Genomic DNA, 23,223 nt, shown 5'->3' on the forward strand with positions numbered 1-23,223 from the left:
TGACGACAAATGTTTTTCATTTCAATGGTTAAAATATGATTTAAACGTTTTACTTTGTGATAAAAATATGCACACACTGATATTGTTATAGATCAAAATTGTGAGAATGTTTTTTTTTCTGCTTTCTGCCCACCCCTAATGTCAATTTATCTTTGTTAATTTGTGTAACAAAGTCAAAAAAATAAAAAGCACAGGGTCAAGCTTAGGGCTGTGAAATGTTAGGTTTCTTTATTTTTACCTTGCGAGGTGACACACAAACTGGGCGCAGAGAGCGTGGCGTCACTGGTGTAAGTGGAGCACAGGTTCTCATTAGAAGGGGAGGGTTTGAAGGACTGGAGCAGAGGGCTGCTCCCCCCATCCATCATCCCTCCAGGGGCCAGGAAGGCCTGCTGAGGCGGGTACACAGAGGGAGCGCTCTGTGCTGATAAAGTGCTGGTTGCTGTAAGACCACCAACAAAAACACACATACATATAGAAGAGTCAGGACACAAACACAGATTTAAAATTTCTGGGGCTGAATTCATAAATTCAAATTCAAATGAATCCAACTCCTGATTTGCACAAAAAGGCAAGTAGAAGTGAATACCTGGCTGTACAGGACTCTTGCTTCCCTGTGAGCTACTGCGGCTGGATTTGCTGCTTTTGCTCTTGGTGTGACGTCGTCTGCGGCCAGCTGGGTTCACAACGGGAGGGTTGACCATGGCGGGAGGTGCTTTGCCCAAGCGAGCAAAAAGGGCGTCAATCTCTGCCTTCTGCCGGGTGTACAGAGCCTGACTCTCCATCATGTGCCTAGGAGGAAAACAAGGAAGTCACAATTACACTGCATATCTTTAAACTATGTTACACTTTCCTGTTACAATATATGAATCAAAACCAAACATACTTCTCCCTCAGCTTGCTGACTTCTCTCTTAAAGTCCTCATCTTCAAACTCGGAGTCATTGTCGCTGCTGAAGTAGGAGCTGATGGAGTTGTTGAGGCTCCCGGGGCTCTGAGCTGGACCGTTGCCTACAGCTAGATGGGCTTGAGGTCCTGGTTGGGGTTCTGGGGGTTGTAAGTTTGCCACAGGAGCCTCGTCCTGTGCTTTGCTCACTGAGAAACGGCCCACCTTTGTGTCAGTCTTTGTGGTCACCTGGAAACGGCCGATGGTGGTGGGCTGGGGTTGGGTTGTCGTCTGGTCGGGGAGAGCAGGGAGGCCATCAACCACATCTGCTTTCGTGTCTCTATGGTGAGAGGAGGTTCGGTGCAGCGTGTTCTCAGGGCTAGAGAGACTGGAGGAGGATGATGAAGAGGAGGTGGTGGTGGAGGACGAAGATGTGGAGGATGAGTCATGAGAGGTGATTGGAACCTGCGGGGCTTTTTCTTTAGGAGCCGCTGACACCTGAACGAAAGCGAGAACAAGAATGCGACCTGCTGTCATACTCAAACACTATGAACATCCCGTTCCTTTTATCACATTGCGAAATCAAGGTACCTGGAATCGTCCCAGTGTGTATCCTCCAGCTGCAGGTGCAACTGTGGTCTCATCATCCAGAGAAAACGGAACTGAAAGAGAATCATCATTAATAAGCAGAGCTGATAATGAGCCCATGTAACATGAGAACAAACTTAACTTTTTAGCTGCCTACTGTTTGTTTAAAGAACACGTTAAAGTAAAATTGGCAGCACAAACCTGGCTGTCCTCCAGGTGGCATCCCAGTGATAGATGACTACAGGGATGAGAAACAAGTAGACAATTTATAATTATACACACATTAGTGCTGTCAAAAGATAAATTGGGATTAATCGCATCCAAAATAAAAGTTTTTGTGGACATAATATACAGTATGGGTGTGTACTCGGTGTATTTATATTTATGCATATAAAAATACACAGACATGCATGTATGCATTTAAGAAAAATATGTTATATTTGTATATAAAATATATTTATATATAACTTTTCTTTTATATGCGCTTAATTGCGATTAATCGTTTGACAGCACTAATCTAATTTTTTTTATATCTGTATGTATTCTGTATTTATCTAATATGATCATATATAATATTTATTAATAATTATTTATCATTATATATAAATAAAATGATAAACTATTAATAATCAAATATTATATAAGGTCATTTTAGACAAGTATTAACATACATATAGATTTTAAAAAATGATAGATAGATAGATAGATAGATAGATAGATAGATAGATAGATAGATAGATAGATAGATAGACGAGGAGCTAATTTGAGAACCATTTCTTTTTATCTGTTTTTGGTGTATGGAAAATTTCCACTGTAGTGCACTTTTGAATCTTTAACTGCAATAAATCAAATCAGACAGATCCTGCACTCAATCCACGTGTGCTGGTGTTTTTGGCCAGACCCCAGTCGGTGTTGCGTGTACCTGGTGCGTGACACTGTTGACTGGGACGGTCTCTGGACTCAGCGCCCGTCTCAGCTGGGCATCCAGATCCTCCAGGGGTTGCTGGGACTAAATAATCCATTTCGGCAATTAGTCAAGTTCACTTAGCCCCAAGAAACACACACACATGCAGCCTTGTACACTTATTACTCATGGCAAGTGCACACAAATACAGCAGGGGAACTGTGTATCTAATTAACTTCTGCATGAGATGATCTCTTACAGTAAGTACAGGGTCAGATGACCACTGCCTGGAAGAACTAAATGCTTTTAATCCAAGCTGAGGTTTCCTTTCATGTTCCACTACATATTTGTGAAATGGAGAGTAAATCCTTTAATTGGTCCATGCACCACGGTTCCTGAAATGTTTTTACAGGTTGGCTTGCGGCTGAGTGCAATCACTGTAACTTTTCTATTCACAAGTGATGGATGAAAAATATCACATCAAATCTACAGGATTAGAGAAAGTCTCTTGCATTTAGAATGAATCGCCTTAAGCAGAAGGGAAGGATTTTCTCTGAGTATGACGTGACTGCAAGCAGGGTTCAATTGGAGCAAGGGAAATTATATAATGTCTGAATGACTTTGATTAACTGAGAACTAAACGAAATTGAACTTCATCCACAACATGCCAAAAGATAACAAATCACTGATGTTTTAGGGCTTAAAGATTACACTCAATAAGAGTCAGAGCAGAAGCAATGCTCAAAATTACAAAATTGAATTAATTCCAAATCTATTAATCTATCTAATTCCAAAAAATTCCAATTGAATTAATATATGTTTTTTGTGTTTTATGATGTTTATACTACCTATTTAGATTTATGGATATGCATTTTCTTTTATTTGTTTTTTTCTCTGTTCATTGTTTTATTGCTTGTACAGCACTATGGTCAACTTTGTTGTTTTATTCAGTGCTTTATAAATAAATTAGCATGTAATGTAAACATGTAAACACACTTAAAAATAATAATAATAATAATAATAAAAGAAACTAAACTATCTTTAAACTCAAATTTAACAACGGGACAGAGAAATACTTTCATCCTTCCTTTAACTATCATAAAATAAATGAATTTGAGTTTTTTTACAATCCCAATAAGATCAGAACCTGAGTCAAAACACTGCTTCATGTGTGATAATGTATTCTCAAAGCATAACCTTCCTGTTCTCCACTCGTCAACGGCAGAGAAAAAGAGAAAGAGGAGCGAGTCTGAGTTAATGAGTGTCACAGGTCATGCTCCTAACCGGCCTCAAAGGAAAGCTACGCCATGCAGTGGTTTGATTCTTATGCGATTACAAATCTTTACTCATGCTCTGCATGTTTTACAGGAATGCAACTATGTAAAAACAGAGTGAGAAAGAGAAAGAAAGAAGAAAAGGGCACCTGAGTTAAACAAGGTCCTGGGAAGGGTGGTAGGTGCTCTGTGGGTGGCGTGCCAGCCTGATCTGGGCCGACAGGCAACACCTAATGAATGAAGATGGAAGAGAATCTAAAGCATTGTAAAGATCGAGAGCTGGCAGAGGTGCCAATGAACCACCACTAGCTACATGCAGCATAAGACTGAGCGTTATGGTCAAAGCTGTACTCAAAATGGGACTAGAGCTTTCTTATACTATTACAGAAAAGTGTCAGTTGAGTTATATGGCACTGATGTAGAACTACAATATCATGCATATTGTCAGTCATGCATAAACTTGGTTTAAAAATAAGACTAAAATCATACAGGTTTCAATAGTGTTAGTGGTTTGAGAGGGGGAGGTTAAAATGCAATGTTAAAGACAAAAACAGTGTTTGCTTTAACTGGCACCATGATGTCTAACTTATTTGCATTTTGACACTGTTTTTATGACAACTATGCCCCAAATGTAAATTACTGTATATACACACAAACACACACACACACTACACTGGATACTTACTACCATTTAAACAAACTTAATTTTTTTGTTTGTTTGTTTTACTTTTTAGGACTCTTTGATGAATAAAAACATCAAAAGAACAGCATTTATTTAGAATTTTAAAATGTTGTAACATTATAAACATCTTTACTGTATCTTTTGATCATTTTAATGTGTCCTTGCTGAAAAGAGTTTAAATTTATTTTAAAAACTGCAGTAATGTAAATGATTTTGCCTGGACACATGATTATTATTATTTGCATTCATAATTAAATTAAGTTTATTTTAATCAATTATATATATATATATATATATATATATATACAACTGCCAGTTTTAAATAAGTATTTGTCATTGAATCATTCATTCAAAAGATTCTAATTTAGAAACAGGTCTTTATGAATTTAGACAGTGACTCCTTAATTCTTTTTTTTTATTTTGTACAAATTAATAATAATGAAAAAAAAAAAAAAAAAAAAGTTAAGCATTTAACATTTTGTCAGAACCAATAGTAAATTATGTTTTGTTTAGTTTTCTAATCTTTTTTTCTTTAGAATCGTGATCTCCAATTCATAGGCCTATATATAAAAAAAACATTCTCAATTTATCCAGAGTCTTGCAGCTTTAGTTTACATTTTGTTTATTGCTGCATATAATTCATTAAAATAGAAGTTTAATTTCATAAAGTATAAGTTGATTTTAAAATGCACCTACCATATTTTCCGGACTATAAGTCACACTTTTTTTCATAGTTTTGCTGGTCCTGCGACTTATAGTCATGTGCGACTTATTTATCAAAATTAATTTGACATGAACCAAGAGAAATGAACTAACAGAAAACATTATCGTCTACAGCCACGAGAGGGCGCTCTATGCTGCTCAGTGCTCCTGTAGTCTACACCTGAAAACAGAGCACCCTCTCGTGGCTGTAGACGGTAATGTTTTCTCTTGGTTCTTAATAAATGCGACTTATAGTCCAGTGCGACTTATATATGTTTTTTTCCTCGTCATGACGTATTTTTGGACTGATGCGACTTATACTCAGGTGCGACTTATAGTCCGAAAAATATGGTACATTTTTTGCATTTTGTGTTTTTCAGTATATATATATATATATATATATATATATATATATATATATATATAGTAAAAAATATAGTATTGAGTAGTATTGAGAAAATTGTAAAAATTGTAAAAAAAATTCATTATATCACTTTTTCAATTTAAATGAAAATAATGCCACAATAAAAAAAAAATCATAACTGTGCTAAAAATAGGCTTTATTTGCTTTGTAAAAAAATAATTCATTTTTTTCTTTGATTTTGTGGTGTGACCATACATGTTCACGGGTTTCTTGAGAAACTATAAATCAGCCTTTTGAATTTTTGACAACGGTAACTCACCGGTAATCTTGATAATGGCGCTTTGGATGGAGTCGTCTGACTGTAGCAGACCGTTGTGGAGGCATTACCCATGGATGTCATGGGAGAGCCTGTGGGCTGACTGGAGGAGTTAAGGGGTAAACTTGAGGGAGGGAGAGGGGTGCCACTAGGGGTGGTGCAGGCAGTTGGAGAGGAGGTGCCAGGGATGCTTGCAGCTGCCATGGGGTCAGATGTGACATCAGATTGGGCAGAGGGCGGACCAGAGCCCAGGTCCATGAAGAGCGAGCGCAGCTTTTTATCTAGAGCCTGAATGTCATCAACACCTTTTCCCTGCAGGTCACTCTCACATTCTACACAATGTGCATGGCTCTGATTGGCCACGGTGGAGGTTTGAGGTTGGCTGTGCACGGGTGTGGGCTGCACGACGGGTATGTTGGTGGTAACCGGCTGGAGGATGGGCACTTGTGATTGAGCAGCTGAAGTGGGAATAACCATGGTGGTGGATGGTGCGAGCGGAGGCGTCTGGATGGCTGTGGTGGGGATGACCGGTGGTGTGAGCTGAGCTGAAGAGGAGGGGATTGGCTGTTCACTACTGCCACCAGAAACAGATCCCATAGGACTCACCGGGTGAGCGAGCGGGGCTGCAGTACAGGCAGGTGCGGGCATGGGGACTGAGGTTTGGGGAAAGGATGTTGTGGCAGGCACAGCTGGCATTGGCAGAGAGGAAGGAGTGGAAATAACACTGATGATGGCAGGTACAGCTTGACCTTGGGGCAGAGGGAGTTGCGAATGGGCTGGAGGGAAGGTCACGGAGGAGACAGGAAGGGAAGGAGGAGGAGGAGATGATGACCCTGGAGGGTTTATGGAGACAGAGGGCAGAGATGGTGAAGAGGTCACTTCAGAAGACACTGTGGGAGGGACCAACGGGGCAGCGCTAGAGGGCAAGGGGGCTGCGGCGGGGACCAGAGGGGGCATGGAGACATGGAGCATAGGTGGCGCAGTGCTGGGACCCGGGTCAAAATGGCCTTGACGCATTTCAGAGAAGGCCTGCTGTAGACTAACTGCAGATGCAGACATAGAAAGCCCCAAGGCAGGCAGTGCAACTGACACAGCTGATAAAAAAGAAAAAATTAGATAAAAAATAAATATGCAGTTGCATAAGTTGTCTAACATCTTCTAGTCTAGTCTATTTGTACTAAAAGTGATCTAAAAATGTCTTTTCTGCATTTCTACTTCCTAATCTAGTTGTCAAACAAACCATGCACTGTATATTACAAATACTGTTGTCTCTTTCACTAATTGCTTTAGCACCATCTGCTAAATGCATAAATGTATTATCTAACCAATAACATTAATTCACATAGTACACTCACAGGATGAAGGCTCTTCAATTGTGGTTTGGGGTGAGCTAAAGAACTGTTCCCTCAGTCTGGATTCAGGCACTGGGCTCACGATAAACCTTCGGCCTGCAGAGTGGACCACCTGGGCAGCTGAACTAGGCGGCACACCTGGGAGGGAAAAAGACTTCAGTGCTGATGCATCATTAAAAAGGGACATTAACTTGTTTTACATTGAGGGACTGTGAGATCTACCTTGCTCAAGAGGTGCAGATGTGGTGGGCATATGTTGCTCGTGATCACTAACTGTCTGGAATCATTGGTGATACATTGTTAATTGTGATGTTCACAAGAATCACTTCAACACAAGAGTACAAGGTACATACCTGGCTGCACTCTCTCTCCACACCTTTCTCATCTGCTGTTTCTATGACCTCTCGAATCTGCTCGATGAAGGACTCACGCTCGCTCTCTAGAATGAATTCACTTTGTACCTAAAACATGACATGCCTCTTCTTAACCAGTTTTGACAGCTCAAAGTGTATTTTGGAAACAGAAATGTAGTTTTAATCGACATCAGCTTTTCGTCACATAGATAAAGATCAAAATAAATCACAGGTTAATTGAGCATATCTGTTCATTATTAAAAATGCGGGTGGTGTTTCAAGTTACCATTATCTGTGCAATTTCCTCTGGGTTATCGCCGTCTAAATCAAACTTAAAGGTCACCATTTTTCTGTTGTGTGTTTCTAATTGACATTCTGCAACTCTATCGCCCATTCTGGATATCTGAAACAGACATCATGTTTTATTTAACATCTACAAAAACAATAAAAGAAAAAGGCCAATGTGTTGGACGTACATTAAGAACGTTGAGCTTGGCCTTAGAGGTTTTTTCATGGCGTGAACGGCTGCGTACTGATCTGCGCTGGTGCCTTTTGGCAGAACGACCCTCATGCCTGCCACCCGTTACGCCCTCATTACCATCGCTGAGCCCAGATGCCACATCAGAATGACCACTAATGGGAAAAAAAGAAATGAAAACACCATTAAGACTAGTAGTACATCACATTGCATCTGCGTCAAACTGTGCATGTTTTTGCAATGTTTTTCACTTACAGGTAAACACATTGTGAATCTGCTAAATAGTGATTCTTACCTCTCCACAGCAGGAGTTTGGAGTTGTGACAGTTCTGTCGTCAAAGTCTGAGAGACGCTATGAGATGTCTGGAAGAGCAAACAACAAAAACAAAGGAAATGTAAAAGAAAGAGATGCAAACAATCAGATCAAAGAAGAAAAAAAAACAATGCATGTCTAAATAAAAAGTAAAACTGCTTCAGGCAAAGCCTAAGTGTTTTCTAAAAAAACCCCCCCAAAAAAAACAGATCTTATTTCACAGCCGAGAAAAGAAAGGACGCTGCATAAGGACAGCTAAGCAGCTATGCTTCCCAGACAAACAGAGATTAAAATAAGCATGAAATGTCAATACAATAGTTTTGCCCTATAATTCAAACAAAAACTGCACTGATGCGTTTAGGGCCGGTTCGGTCTGTTCCAGGTACCTGCGCTGGGGTGTCTGCTGGCAAACATGGATGTTCGGTTGGGGAAGGGACTGTGACCACATGGATGGTTGGCACAGGTGTCATTAGAGGCGGCACCAATTGGGGCAGATGGGGCGGCAGCACTGATGGGGATGTGGCTGTAACAGGCACAGCTGCTGGGCATGTCAGCGCTTCAGGCACTGGCTGCTGCGAAAACAGGGCAACTGCTATAGTTGGCACGCAGAGAAGCTGGGGGAAAGTACGATACGAGAGGTGTAGCTGGATCAGATCAGTGTGGTTGGGAAGATGGAGGAGGAGGGAAATGTGTCTGCAAGCACCGACCGGGGGAGATGGAGATGGCAAGGCCATTTTATGTGCAAAAGGAGTGATGTCTTAATAAACCGAAGGCAAACAATCACGAGATCCGACCACATGACAGAGACAGCATGCCGCGGGGGTGAACGGTGGATCACAACGACCGCAAGCAAAATACACAGGAAAAACAAACTCCAATTTAAGTGCCAAATGCTTATTAGATTAAGTTAGGAGGGGCACCTTTCTCTAAGTGCCTATAAACTATATCACGGTCAACAACACAAAATAAAATCCAAATCCAACAACACATCAAACACAAATAACACAATTTATTTATTTGTGACAGAACCCACATCTGATAAATCATAAGTAAACAACTTTTCTGTGCCACTACAGTGTAGCTGTGCTTTCAGCTGAAGGGAAAACAATAGCTCTGCACTAAACATTGGGAACTGAACAGAGAGACTGATCTCATTACCACACAACTGACAGCCATGCAACATACAGGCAGAAACATGCCAGAAAACATTCAAACAAGCACAGCTGAGGCAAGTCAGAGAGATGGCCACAGATACACTGTACATTGTTTTGAAAGAACAAACAAAAAGAAGAAAAAACTTCTACGAAGTAATTTGCTAAATTAACATGAAAATGCACACACACACACACACAAAATATAATGCTATATATTTCAACAATGTTTCAGTAGTAATGCAGAACATGTATAATAAGTCATAAAATATATTTAACATTACTACTCAAACATAATACATCTTTAAATATATATAATATAAAATATAAAAATATATACTAAAAAAATATGCAAAAAAATACAAATAAAAATTGTCTTTATTTATTATTTTTTCAGCATTTTTGCTTTTTAGCCTGATTTGCTTACATCACATTTGACTGTACCTGTGAGGGCTGGAGGCCGGGCTGGACCTGCATCTGGGAGCTGCTCTGAACCACAGTGCTGGGAGGCTGTTGGGGAGCTTGCTGTTGTGATATTGATACTCCTGGTTGGGATGTCGGCCCCAGAGAAGCCTGTTGTGGAATAGCACCCTAAAAGAGAGTAAGCATTTTGGCATGAAATACTCTCCATCCCAATCTCCAAGCCTTAGAAAATGAGTACATTTAAGGATAATATGCAGTTTGCACTCAACCAGCTTATCCTATTAGGCCTATGTAAATAATCTAAATAAAGTATCTTCCTTTAGTTTGTAAAAACGAACAAAACATTGACATTTTCATTTACAGTAATGGCCTTAACATGCAAGTCTATGGGGCAAGGCATTGCACAAGAGCATAATACCTAACCCATAACTAGGAGTTTAACCCGACAGTGTTCCCACCACTAAAATAAGCACTTACAAAAATACTAGCTTCACATTCTTGCTTTGAAACCCATTTGAATGTCACGCCCCAAAGGCCTACATTGTAAGTGCATTACTGCAAATCTGATTTTTGTTTTAACAAACCAGAGCAACAAAACAATGGTGTGTGGATGTCAGAGATGCTGATCACTGTGCTAAACATGGAACATTCCTTTATTAACACCTTTAAATAACTTACCTTTGAAGAACAACTCAACATAGACATACTAAAACTTAATTTCTACACTGATAAGCTTTTCAAGCCTCATTCAAACAGAACAACATTTTGTCATCTACAGTACCTCATTATGCAATAATGTAATGACAAAACTTAAGACGGCAAGGCAAAGAGCTTTAAAGTGCATGTAAACGAGAAAATAAGGAAGAGAGAAAAAGAGGAAGAGAGAGAAAGAGAGGAATGGGTTTTTTCTCTACCTGCGAAGGGAGTGCTTGGACGTAGTAACCTCCATACTATAAGAAACAAATACAACACAGTGTAAGAGAAAGCCACCTCTGATGTCCACAGCTTTCACACGCAGGAGAGAATCCAGAGACATGTAAACAAAAATAAAACTCAAAAAGGTCTTGGAGTGTTTGGAAAACGAGTGCTTTATTTGCCTTGGCCAATATTGGATATTAATTTATGCTAACAAATGGAGGAAAAGATTATTCTGATTGGTCAGACACATTGATTTTACCTGTTGAGAAGCAGAAGCGGCTAATGGGGTGCTACAGGAAACCAGAGACATGGCACTTGTGGACTGAGGGATTGGGACCTGCACCTGTTACGAATATGAAGAGGAATATGGGGGCAGGCGAGAAAGAGAGAGAGAAACAGAGAAAGAGAAAGAGATATGGCAGTGGTGGAGAGATGAAAAGAAAAAAGACAAGTCAAAATATGTTGTTGGCTACAGCGAAAAACAACGACATTTAAATACTGACCATTCATACACAAAGTGTGAATACTCTGAGCAATGCACTCAGATCACCATTCACTTTTTGTGTATGCCTCTCACATCTCACGATTAAATGACAAACAAACATCAGGTGTTAGCCGGGGAGTGAATAGGCTTCATGCATGTTACTCTACATGATTCTTTAGTTCGGGTGAATGTGAAAAAAAAAAAAAGCTCAGGGAGGCATGTGGATTTGTTTGTATAACCAAGAAAACATTTCCCAAAATAGACCCGACCACTAACATTGCTCAATTTGACCACTTTCCCCCTGCCAAATGGAGGATTTCGACAGACACAACCCTTAGAAAGCTACAAGTATACTTGTCCTTTAACTTCTTTTCTGCGAGAAACAGACAAGTATAGTTGCTCCAGATGCAGATCACCTTACCTTGGCATTATACTGAAGAATTTATTCATTATTAGCAAGAAGTTTAAGGAGCAGCAGGAAATAAAGTAGCCTTGGCAGATAAGAGGATGAAAATAACAGTGGTACAAAAGATAAAGAGAGGCAGAAAATAGGGGCTGAGAATGAGACTGCAGGATGACATTGATAATGCCAGCCTTCTAAGGGTTAAAAGATGACTTCTCAGTTAATTAAGTTAACATCCTTTAAGTAGTCAACAAAAGTTGAGTTCTTGCGCTGGTAGGCTGTTTCTCGACTGGTGTCCTCGACAAAGACAAAATTGAAAACTGAAAGTCACTAAGAACCGTTTTAACCATTTCCAGCCAACTATGATGTAGCAGCAGATCTAAAAAGCAGCGGTTAAGGTACAATACAACCAAAAAACATGATTTTTTTGTAAGGAAGTTTAGAGGAAACTTAAGAGACAAGCAAACCTGTCTAAACCCCCTCTTTGTGTTGTATGTGTCTGTGTGTTTGGCCATACAAATCCTGTATTCAAGCCTCTTTTTAGTATTTTCAAATCCTTTAAAAAACAGATATTTCGAGGGTAGAACATTGTCCTTTATCATTATAATAATTTGAAAGAAGCAATCAAAACTTCAGATTTGTATGCCATCTACAGATATGTAGCGTTAAACAATATCTGTGCAAACACACAAGTATCATATACAGTATTATATGAACATACACACAAAATAATACTTACAAAGTACATCTGAAATGAAAAATCTATGCAAATAAAACAAATCACATCATCCAGTGGACGACACATAAATGTCTTTGCACAAGGGGATTTAAAAAGCAGGTTTATGCATTAGCTCAATGCAACTTGTGAACCTTTCTGAGCCCTAAATTATTGCTGGAGAGGGTTAAAACCACAACCACAGGAAAAAAAACTTAAAGGTCCCATGACATGGATTATTTTCTTTTCTTTAAATGCTTTTTAATGTTTCCTTAGGTGTACTTATATTGTTATTATGATTTTTACATTTAAAATTTAGAAATAAAAAGCATTTTTATATCCTGATATTAGCCCTTTGGCTTGAATGCTCTGTTTGAAGGGGCGTGTCTGCTGTGAGACTCCAAGTAAACGAAAACTGTTGTGATTGGCTGACATCTTTGCATTCAAAATGTATATTACATGTGGACCCCTCTCAAATACATATATTTTTACTATTACAGCTGTCGAGATTAACGAATCATGGAAGTGTTGATTATATAATTATTTTTTATCAATTATTTTTTATTAATTATCACATGAAAGGCTGCAGTGATGAGCATCGAGTAAACAGAGTCTGTTTATCGCGTGAATACAGTGATCTAGTCATTATTGCAACACGTTTTCTCTCACAAAATGCTTTTACCACAACTAACAGCAAACACATGAATACACCCCATGAATACAGTAAGAGCTCCGTTGTGCAGCATAACAGCATCATTCATTGTAACGGCAGTTAAGGCAAGAGTGCAGATTTACTCGCGATGTGTGACAGCTCCAAAAAAAAAGGGAGTGTTCTTTGATCGCTCTCTGTAGTTAAATCACAATTTAAAAAACAGATTTGTTTCATGCTACTAAGAGAAACAACGTGAAGTTGATCGTTTAGTCACTAGCTTGATTCACTGATGCATAAACAGTATTAAACGATTTAGAAAGTAAGTCTGTGTGAACTTGAATGATTAGCCACACATCAGAAATCACTGATCACAGATCAGGCATTAATGAACACTGTTACTCACTGTTTGTGGCGGTGCTGTCAAATCCATATCATAAAAGTCTGTTTGTTACACCTGTGCTGACATTGCGACTGAATTATATGTAAATATTTGGGCGGGCAAAGCAGAGAAAGGGGAGGTAACAATTCTCCTTACAACGTCACAAAGAGGAGATTCCAGATCAGCCCGTTTGAGCTTCCATTTTCTCAAAGGCAGAGAAAGATAGGAAAATCTCGATTTACACCGATTAGAATTTCTAGAAACTTGGGGACCATATACAGGCTAGGGGAACTCATTAAACTCATTTCACCTCAGAAAGTGAAATTTTCATGTCATAGGACCTTTAAAACTTAAAATATCTGATAACTGAGATAGAGACAGGGAGTGCTGGGGAAAGGTGGACGAGAACAAGTATTTCTAGGTACCAAGGTAGCGCCCTGATGGGACAAGGCAGGCTCGTGGTATGTGAGGTCCGGTGGAAGGGATGGTTGACGGGCCCAAGTACTGTGCAGAGCAGTGATGTGCGAGGACGGAACGGTGGACGATTCAGAAGGTGGAATATACAGAAACGTTGTCTGGCTAGGTGGGTGTCCTTCGCTGATGTTACTCCCTCCATCCGTTTTGTAGTAAGAAGTTTGAGGGATGGATTGAGCAGCGGAACAGTCTTTAGGTTGGTACAACTGATGAGGTGGAGGCGAGTAGAATTCTCCAGCATCGGAGGAGGTCATAGAGTCACTTGAAGGTTCAGGACTGAATTCTTTAGGTCCATGGAGAAGCAGGCTGCCCGGGGGAAGGGGCAGCTCTGGGCTCACATAGCTGTATAGCTCTTCGGTGACAGGCTGTAGTCGTCCACACAAGCCAATGTTGCCAGTTGGTTCCTCAAGGTTAAGGTCCATGGAGCCCCGGCGTGCTCGGTAGAGTCTGGACGGTAACATGGCTGGGTCCGTCTGGAGGTTGTGCATGTGGAATTCAAAGGCGGTGCTCGGCTCGCATGTATGAGCCATGACGGGTGGTGCGGAATGGGGAAAAGAGTTGGGCTGATACCCTGGATCTGCAGCTGTGGTTTGCTGCGGTGCAGAGGCAGAGCTAGACACACTCATGGGAGGCAGTTGAGGGATGGGGCTGTGGGTCAAGCGCATGTGGCTCTGGACATGAGGGTGTAGGTAAGCTTGCCCAGGCTGTGATTGAGTCTCATAGGCCAAGCTAGCAGCAGCGGCGACCTGCATTTGCTGATGGAAGCTGATGTGGCTTAGCTGCTGCGCAGTCATAGGGTAGCCACTATAGGCCATGGCTTCCAGATGGTCCATTAATGCAGCCTGGTTGAGGCTGAGTCTGCGTACAGCCTCCTCTTGCTCGGCCCTCACGTCCTTATATCCATATAGAGACTCCACTGGGGGCTGTAGGTGCAATGGCTCGCCCAATCTTTGAGGCACCATACCAGGCATCTTGAACAGGGAGGGTTCAACGCCAGGGCCCATAGCTTCCATGCCAGAAAATGGATGCAGGCTGCTGCCGTAACTACGATGGTAGGCGGGCTGGAAGTGACGCGTGTGGGCCTCCAGGATGGAGGTGCTCTTGCGGCGCTGCACGTTGAAAACTTTAGGTGGGCAGGATGGTGGGGGGGAGAATGAGACGGGCCGTTCCGGGATGGTGGGGTAAAAGTGTGGGGGCTCGACCAGACCTGAGCCTCCTCCACCATACGGCTGACTCGCTGATTGCGGCTGCAGTGACAATAACATATAGCATCTTTGTGAGGAAGTAGAAAAAGCAGCATCACAAAATTTACAAAGCAAGAGAAAGAGAGAAAAAAAATAAAAAGATGACACGTGAAAACACAGCAGATAACATTCATCCAATCAGGCATAGATGACATAAGGAATAAGCTAAGAGATGTTTAACTTCTAAATGAGGTGTTGAAAACTGACAGTGACAGATTTACAATTTATATTTAAAATTAAATACAGATGCCTTACAGGCTGTGGGGCCGAGGAACCATTTTTAATGATTGCAGTTCATGCCAATCTGTATTTAATGTGAGCACAGGGTTCCAGCCGAGTGGGCCAGGGTAACATGGGTATCTGAAAAGGACTTTAATATGTCTTCATATTCTCATATTCTCAAGATTTATAACTCATCAGAGCAAGGATTTATTATTAGATTATTGGCTCAAGTAAAGGAGGGTAAAAGCAAATATGATCTTTTGACATACAAGAAAAGATATAAACAAACTTTCTACAAACTTGATAGATTACATAATGGCTAATTTGTGAAACTCCATTATTCATAAAATGCCGCTTTTTGAAAGCTTAATGCTAACATTCCTAGGAGACTAACATCAGATGGGGAGACAGATTTAAAAAAAACTGCAGTTTGCATTTTAAAGTCCAATAATGTTTTTTATGTTAACACTAAACACTTAGGCTTAAACTGAATGTTTTTGGATTAGCTCACTGAGTTAATAATGTATAAGGATGCCATTTAATTTTTAGATCACGCCTTTGGCCCTGAAAACAATTTAATTGTACTGCATAATTTTACATTTATATTTGCACTCCCAAAACTCTTTAAGCTTCTTTTGTCTTCTTATTTAAATAAAGGTATTCTTCACAGATACCCATATTGTCCCCAAGTCCAGCACAGCAGGAGAATCCTGGTTCACTGGGAGACACTAACATACAGGACTGGCAAAGATTGCTGGGAGACTGGCACGGCGACGGGGTGGGGCTGAGTGAAGGGGCAGGACGCTCTCCAGTGCTTTGGACAGTCGGCCCGCAAACGTCTCCCCATCTGGCCTCCCCAGCCGGGGCAAGAGTGGGGCTGATGCGACTGGAGGAGGGGTGGAAGGTGGCTTGGGAGGACACGACAGAGCAGAGGTGGTAGAAAAGCAGGGCACGCAAACAGACATGCTACGACGACGGGGAAGAGGTGGAGGAGGCTGCAGGTGAAGGAGGGGAATTGACTATTATCCACAATGGAACACATATGACACAAAAAAGCCAAATAACCAAAAGAAAACTACAAGGAAACATTTGATACAAGATCAACATTGCGTTCTAAGATGCTACATAGAAAGAAAAGAAGACATTTATCTAATCTTTGACCTACATACAAAGGTTACATCTTTAATGTATCTAACATCTGCTGTCGAGTCAAACCAAAAGAATGAACCTGGTTCAATTGATGATTCATGTTTCAAAAGCAAAAATAGTTTTACAATGACCAACATGTGTTCTCAGTAACAGAAACATTTATGCTATTATATTATTGCATGTGACAATATCAATACCTAATTCATGAATCATGAATTGTGAGCAGATTTGGAGATTATATTCATACTTGTCTAACCTGATCTGAGATTGATCAGGTTGCATGTTGTTACAAAGAAACTTGGTGTGTTAATAACTGGAAAATATAATGGCTAAAAACTAAAGAAATGGCACCAAAAATGACATTGTCACTGCTTAAGCAGCATCCAGACTCCAAGAAATCTACAGCATAGACTGTCTACCACGTAAACAACGTATACAAATTGAGGTTAGCAAAGACCATGAAAACATCGCAGAAAATTGTTCCTCTGAGATGTTTTACGATATAGAACAGCATAAAAATAAGCATGTACAGAATATGGACAGCAAAAACAAGACCACAAACACCACATTGGGTATAAAAAAAGAAAAAGAAAAACAAATGTTCAATAACGGTCATCAGTACCATGCAGACTTTGAGTTGGAACTAAGCAGTCAGACAGGTGAGACTGTCTATATTAATAATAAAAGTAAATCATTAGAAGTCGCACCTACAGACAATTAGAGCAATATAGTCTTTGACGTCAAGGTGTGTGCTTATGACTAAAGTGTTCCAGGCTCTATGGAAAATGATGCAAACTAATTCAAAACTAATGAGTAAGAAGAGATGAGAAACTTGCTAAAAAAAAATTTTAAAAATCCCTGCGAAAGATCCAGACAATGCCCTCTATGAATGATGTGACACTGATGTACTGAAATGATCATGTTTAGCTGCCCAGGATGGCGAAAACAACCATCCAGGAAGTGATGAATGGCCAGCAGTCTGCACAGCATGATACACTGCTACATGGCACTTCCTTTTTGGGAGGAAGCAAAAAATACTGACATGAAACAAAAAGAAATAAGGTAAAGTAAACCAAAGAATGTATTAAAATGCAAAGAGGATAAAGAGGGAGCGGCAGCTCAAGTACATGTAGGAAGTGGAAATATACTTGGCAGTCAGAAAATAAAGAAAAGGCGAGACAGAGATAGAGAGAGAGAGAGAGAGAGAGAGAGAGAGAGAGAGAGGGAGAGAACTGAGAGCTGTATGAAAAGAATCAAACCCATTTAGAGTGTAGATGTTATGGCTTTGCTTTTCTTTCTCATGCATCATTCATTTAGTTTCTGATAATAACAAACCATCATCAAACTCCAAAGATAAATACATGCAACCACAAAGAGATCATATTCAAAAGTCAAACAACAATTGAACATTGATTCATGATTCATTTGTTAATCAAGGCTACACAAAATCTCTAACGATCATATCTGTATTGCTTCATTGGGTTTTTACCTTTGCACAACATGAAATATTATGGGAACAGAAATATTATGGGAGACATTTGAACTAAATAGATTCTAACTGAAGATAAACGTGGCCACATGGTTTGTTAAATTAACCTGTCAATAATAAGGCCAAGCGTACACTTCCATATAGAAACATCTTTTTCTGAGGGCGTTTAACAACAGTTTCTTGTTTTTCAGTTGCAAAAAAACAGATTAAGGATGCAACTATGTGACCTGCTACACTGGACCTGCAATTAGGTGTTGAGTTCTTGACTTTGGCCCTTCTTCCTCAGTGACTTACCATGGCCTGCTGGGGGTATGCGGTGTGCTGTTGGGGAGCTTGAGAGCTGGGAGGGTAGGCGGCCTGTCCAGGCACCTGCTGGGGTTGCGACCCAGCAGGAGAACTATATGACATGCTGAGCTGGCTGAGGTGAGGTTCTGAGAACACGGATGAGCCCTGACCACTGTCAAGCGTCCGGTCAGCCACTGGGAAAAGATATGACAATTGATAGTTAAATAGGAAATGACAGGTAGGTTGGTGGACTGATAGATTGCGTCTAACACTTACGGTTCATTCCACTTTGCATGTACTGAAGCTGCTGGTCTACATCAGGCTCCTCACTCTCGGGCTGGTTGAGGCCAGGAGTCGGAGGCTGGGAACCACACTGGCTCTGTGCAGAACCTTGAGAGCCGGACACGTTCTTCAAAGACTCGCTGGACAACTGCTTCTGCTCCTCCTCCTGCTTGCGTTTCTCTTGCTCGGCTCGCACCTGCTGTCTTTGCTCCCGTTTGCGGCAGATCAGGGACACGCGGTCTCTGATGGCCTTGGCCATGGTTTTGTGGTCACCCTCGCAAACATAGCCCGACTCAACCTGTATTTAAACATAGCATATGTTACCATCTACATGTGTTATATCTGATTCAGAGAATTGTTGATAAACCCACCATTTCCTGAGCAACATCTTCTGGCACGTCCCGATGGAGGTCGAAGGAAAACTCGATGGCTTCGTTGTCTTTGTATTTACCCTTCAATTTCTTGACATCTTCAATGCGCAACCAGAGCTTGATGGCAATCATCTCCCCATCATCCTCTTCAGCCAGCTCCACCCGCACCCCAGTCTCTTCCTGGAAGAAGGCATGGTTCAGAAGGTCCTTGATGGCATATCTGTTAAGCAAGAGGCAGAATGATAAGCAAAGAAGGCAAATATGTTATATAAGGATATCCGATTAATAAAATAAATTTACAAGCATGTGGCTCACCAAGATCAACCGAATTACATTTATTATCTAATTTGGAGGTAAAAGGTGGAACAGGATAAACTAATAAAGAGTCATTGAATGATTCGTGATAGGCGAAGCAAAGCAAAATAAACAAAAAAAATATCGAGGACCTGACTTGAATTTGAGTGTCTCATGATCAAATTGATGTTTATTAGTTTTCAGAACGCTCCAGAAAGGAAGTTTGATAACTTGGCGGCATTCTGTGATGTTGCATGAATGTCATGAAAAAAAACTGCTTCATCCGTGGTTGTGTAGTGATAAATATAATATCCAACATTCTATCCTGTTGCATTTGATTCCACAGAACAAACTCATTTCTCAATTCACAACTCACCAAGAGGAGATATAAGAAGAAATCTATAAATGTTTAACATGAACTCCAAATAAAATGTGCATATATTAACTAATTAAACCACACAGGATGTACGTACAGGGATTGACCAATAACAACACTTTTAAAAAGAGCTGATTCACGTCACCTGCATGACATGATAGATATAAGGATAAAAGATAAGACTGCACAATCTTTTTACCAAGTCAGACTTCAGAAAAAAAAAAAACTCAAGTGGACACTGTTGATTAGCTGGATCTAGTAGACATCAGCTTTTCCAGTGCTTCATCAGCGGAACATCTCATCTTACGCTCGACACGCTGTTTGCGATTTTCCATTCAATTTTTTTACGCACTGAAGCAAAACAGAGCATCAGCTTTATGACTTTCCACAAATTATTAGGAAAAATACTTCAGATGGTGATCAAGATCATTAAAAAACATATTATAGCTAAAATTAATATGCATGCAAAATATGAAATCAAGATTTTTTGGCTTGAACATTTTAGGTAGTTGGACTTGAACAGGAGACAGTCTGGTCAAAGCTTGTTTTTTCTGTGGCTTGAGGACACAACACACTCTTTGCTGGCTTGCCGTGATCATAGATCCATTTCACAGAGTGGCTTGTTGCTGGAATGTTTCCAAAACAGCTTGTGGGAAACCACTTATCTACTGCTACTATTCACATTCTACATGGAGGACCATATACCTAAATATTGCAATATACACTCGTGAGTTTATGGCACACGTGGCAGACTGAGGTATGACTATGAATGAGTTCTGGTGTGGGTAGTAGGCACAGCCTTACCTTTCATCTTTGTTTTGGCGAATACATCCCTCGATGATCTCTTTCACCTCTGGAATGGCTACTTTGTCAAAACTGCCAGGTTTAACTCCCTGCGGGGTAAAAACACAAAAGAACACTGAATCAACATGTCTTTTGTGCCGTGAAAGAAATCCCTTTAGAGCTCCACAGGGACACAACAGGACTACATATGGTGCATGCTTTATGTGCTTTACTGCCTGCCAGGTGAAAAACATCTGATCGATTTCTCAACAAACCACACAAGTTGAGATGGCAGAAGACGAGCCGAAGTTTAATACTTAAGGTTGAGAGTTTATTTAGATTCCTAACTGCAAGTAGGAGCAATAGTGATGTCTGCCATAGTAAGCAGTAATAATAAGCGTTTTTTGATGGCACAAGTATAAATGTGGCTTGCATTATAGTGAAAACCGTGACATTCCAGATATAGCTGTAGATTTGACAGCTCAACTTATTAAGGATCAATTTATTTTGCTGAACAAAGTTACCTTCTCAGTCATCTGGAACGCTCAACTCTATTAAGTCAGGAGTTTTTGAAGAAAGAAAAGTGAATAGTTATGAATAAAGAATAATTTTTATATATATATATATATATTGATAATATTATTTAAAAAAAAATGTATTTTAAAGATTTCATTTTGCATTTAGCACAATGACGACATATTTATCCAATTATTTACAGTAATAAATTATTTATTATTAATAAAATTAATAAATCCAAGATAAACATAACATACTAACACAATATTCCTTTATATATTACAATTAAATTTCATATCTAAAGGAAGATGTGGGTACACAGAGCTTTAAAAAATTCTGCTCTAAAAAAGCTAATTTTACTATTAAATATGGTTCATTTATAATTTACTTCACTCTTAAAAATACAGGCAAAAACTTTGGTCAGCTCAAGGATACATGTTTAATTCATCTTATTAAATTTCACTTCATCTCTACAAATCTGAATGGATTTCTAGCAACACAATCTCAATACCAGCCATCAGCTTCAGCACTGGAAACAACAAATTCCACATTTCAGATAAAACCAACATATTACAAATCAATCTTACTCAACAAAAATCTTCTGCTACTTTTCCATCTTTGTATATTTTTTTAAATTGTGAAATGGCCCTTTTAAAACCATTTAACACTCTAACAAAGCCTACATAGAGCTAGAGCTGTCAAAACCACCCAAGACAAAAAGAGTGCAAGAAACTTACAAGTGAAATCCAGGAACACTGTGTTGCTTTACAGAGTGGTCTGCCTGAACTATTACTCCCCCTGTCTCAGCATTACCTCCTTATATAAGTCTGTAACCCCCCTCAAATTCCAGTGCCAAACAAAGTTAAGGATGACGGAGTATCTAACAGAATTAAGGCAGAGCGGCGAAGTATTCCGATAACAAGGTGATTTAAAAAGCTTGTTACGGACGCTGTGAACGGGTCCACTAAAGCCAGAAACATGCTGTTCCCCAGCTCTCCTACCGGTTAACAAAGGCGGAAAATTAGAAGCAATCATTTTGTATTTAACAAAGCAGAGAGGAAGGCTCCTGGAACAGCTGGGGGTGGATGTAGAAAAGGAACAAAAGCAGTCTTCAACTTCTACTCTGTACAACTCCCCAAGCGACAAAGTGTTACGATGGATAAACATATCTATCAAATACTATTTTCTGGTTGAACTCATTCTATGCCACATCTCGAAAATTACTTTCGAGGGTTGGAAGATGCAGCCAAATGACTGGTACATTATATCCAAACTAGACTTTAAAAAAAAAAATGTTCGTGCTCACCTGTGGTTTCTATGATATTCTGGTGAACATTCTGGTACGAAATGCGATCAAGGGCTTATTTTGGACTGTTTTATCATCTGGTAAGCATAAATTGTGAATGTTAAGTTACATTCTGAAGTGTAATACTTGGCAAGAGCACATTTACAGACAATACTCACATGACTTTACTTCACAAAATCTAATGCCATTGTTGCCAACAAACCAATTTTCCAGTGAATAAATGGGAACACTCTGTCCAGCTGCAGTGCTATTTATTTCAACTCCACCTCTGAAGCCTTTGCTTTAATCACTATAAAAATAAAAGAGGAGATGTGCATCGCAGTCAAACCTGAGTGGCTCTAATTCCATGAACACTTCAGTAAAACAGTCAGGCTGAAACCACTCAATGATCACTGCTTCAAGATTACAGGCAGCGTTTGCAGATGTTTAGTCAGAAAGAACAAATCTAAACCGTTTCATCGTAATGAAAGCATTTACTCTAGGCCTAGATGGGACAAGTCTCACATCTGTCTGTGAGGGTAACCTCGGGTGCACTGAGCTTAAAATGCTTTCTGATTGCTTAAAGCTTAAATTGCTTCTCTCAGTGAACTGTTGTGCCTGTGCGATTGGATTTCATGAGATTAAAAAGCCTTCGTGCAGGGTGGATGCCAGTTTTTCCAGACAGGCGGATAGAACTGGTGAAATCTAGGATGTGCTCTGCACTTTCCAAAGCTAACAGGTGTAAAGGGTAAAACCTCTACACCTGACTCTAGAGTGAGGATGAAAAGAACAAGACAAACTTTTCTGTACCACAATGTTGACTCAACAAAATCACTCTAGAACCTTCTACAATCACTTTTAGTCAAATGGAGAGGATTCGGTATGGAGACTCAGTACTGCTCCCTAATGGTGAGCCCCTCATTGGCTCATCAATGTCCTCAGCCAGTTGTTTTCTGCCTTTGCTGATCATATTTTCAAACTCCAGCATCATATGATCACCGTATTGACCTGAACGAGAATAAAAAAGCTCATGACTGCCTTATACTCCCCCTCCTTTTCTCTGCCAATGATATAAAAGGACATCAATGAAGGGAAAGGCGGATTCAGTTTATAAACTGCA

At 40.0% G+C, this 23,223-nt stretch overlaps 1 protein-coding gene across 12 annotated transcripts in view; it reads right to left on the minus strand.

The window, feature by feature from the left end:
* The window catches only part of LOC132105579 (serine/threonine-protein kinase WNK1-like), a 76,090-nt gene that overhangs the window by 8,115 nt on the left and 44,752 nt on the right, over positions 1-23,223 (minus strand). For 6 of the 12 annotated variants that reach the window (XR_009423963.1, XM_059510799.1, XM_059510798.1 and 3 more), the window contains exons 6-29: positions 20,324-20,412; positions 18,850-19,069; positions 18,473-18,776; positions 18,206-18,390; positions 16,011-16,268; positions 13,759-15,054; positions 10,960-11,043; positions 10,697-10,732; positions 9,804-9,950; positions 8,595-8,780; positions 8,191-8,258; positions 7,894-8,050; positions 7,704-7,820; positions 7,418-7,525; positions 7,287-7,341; positions 7,068-7,202; positions 5,716-6,806; positions 3,798-3,878; positions 2,393-2,479; positions 1,672-1,708; positions 1,474-1,544; positions 884-1,380; positions 587-789; positions 239-439 (exon numbers count right to left, since the gene is read on the minus strand). Coding sequence is in view for 11 of the 12 variants with exons in the window: in XM_059510799.1 (XP_059366782.1) it covers positions 239-439; positions 587-789; positions 884-1,380; positions 1,474-1,544; positions 1,672-1,708; positions 2,393-2,479; positions 3,798-3,878; positions 5,716-6,806; positions 7,068-7,202; positions 7,287-7,341; positions 7,418-7,525; positions 7,704-7,820; positions 7,894-8,050; positions 8,191-8,258; positions 8,595-8,780; positions 9,804-9,950; positions 10,697-10,732; positions 10,960-11,043; positions 13,759-15,054; positions 16,011-16,268; positions 18,206-18,390; positions 18,473-18,776; positions 18,850-19,069; positions 20,324-20,412 (5,713 nt within the window). In the remaining variant the exon portion in view is untranslated. The remainder of the gene's footprint in view (positions 1-238; positions 440-586; positions 790-883; positions 1,381-1,473; positions 1,545-1,671; positions 1,709-2,392; positions 2,480-3,797; positions 3,879-5,715; positions 6,807-7,067; positions 7,203-7,286; positions 7,342-7,417; positions 7,526-7,703; positions 7,821-7,893; positions 8,051-8,190; positions 8,259-8,594; positions 8,781-9,803; positions 9,951-10,696; positions 10,733-10,959; positions 11,044-13,758; positions 15,055-16,010; positions 16,269-18,205; positions 18,391-18,472; positions 18,777-18,849; positions 19,070-20,323; positions 20,413-23,223) is intronic. The other 6 variants (XM_059510802.1, XM_059510795.1, XM_059510800.1 and 3 more) reach the window with 6 other exon arrangements.

The sequence above is a fragment of the Carassius carassius genome, chromosome 26 (genome assembly GCF_963082965.1).
Source record: "Carassius carassius chromosome 26, fCarCar2.1, whole genome shotgun sequence".
NCBI lineage: Eukaryota > Metazoa > Chordata > Actinopteri > Cypriniformes > Cyprinidae > Carassius > Carassius carassius.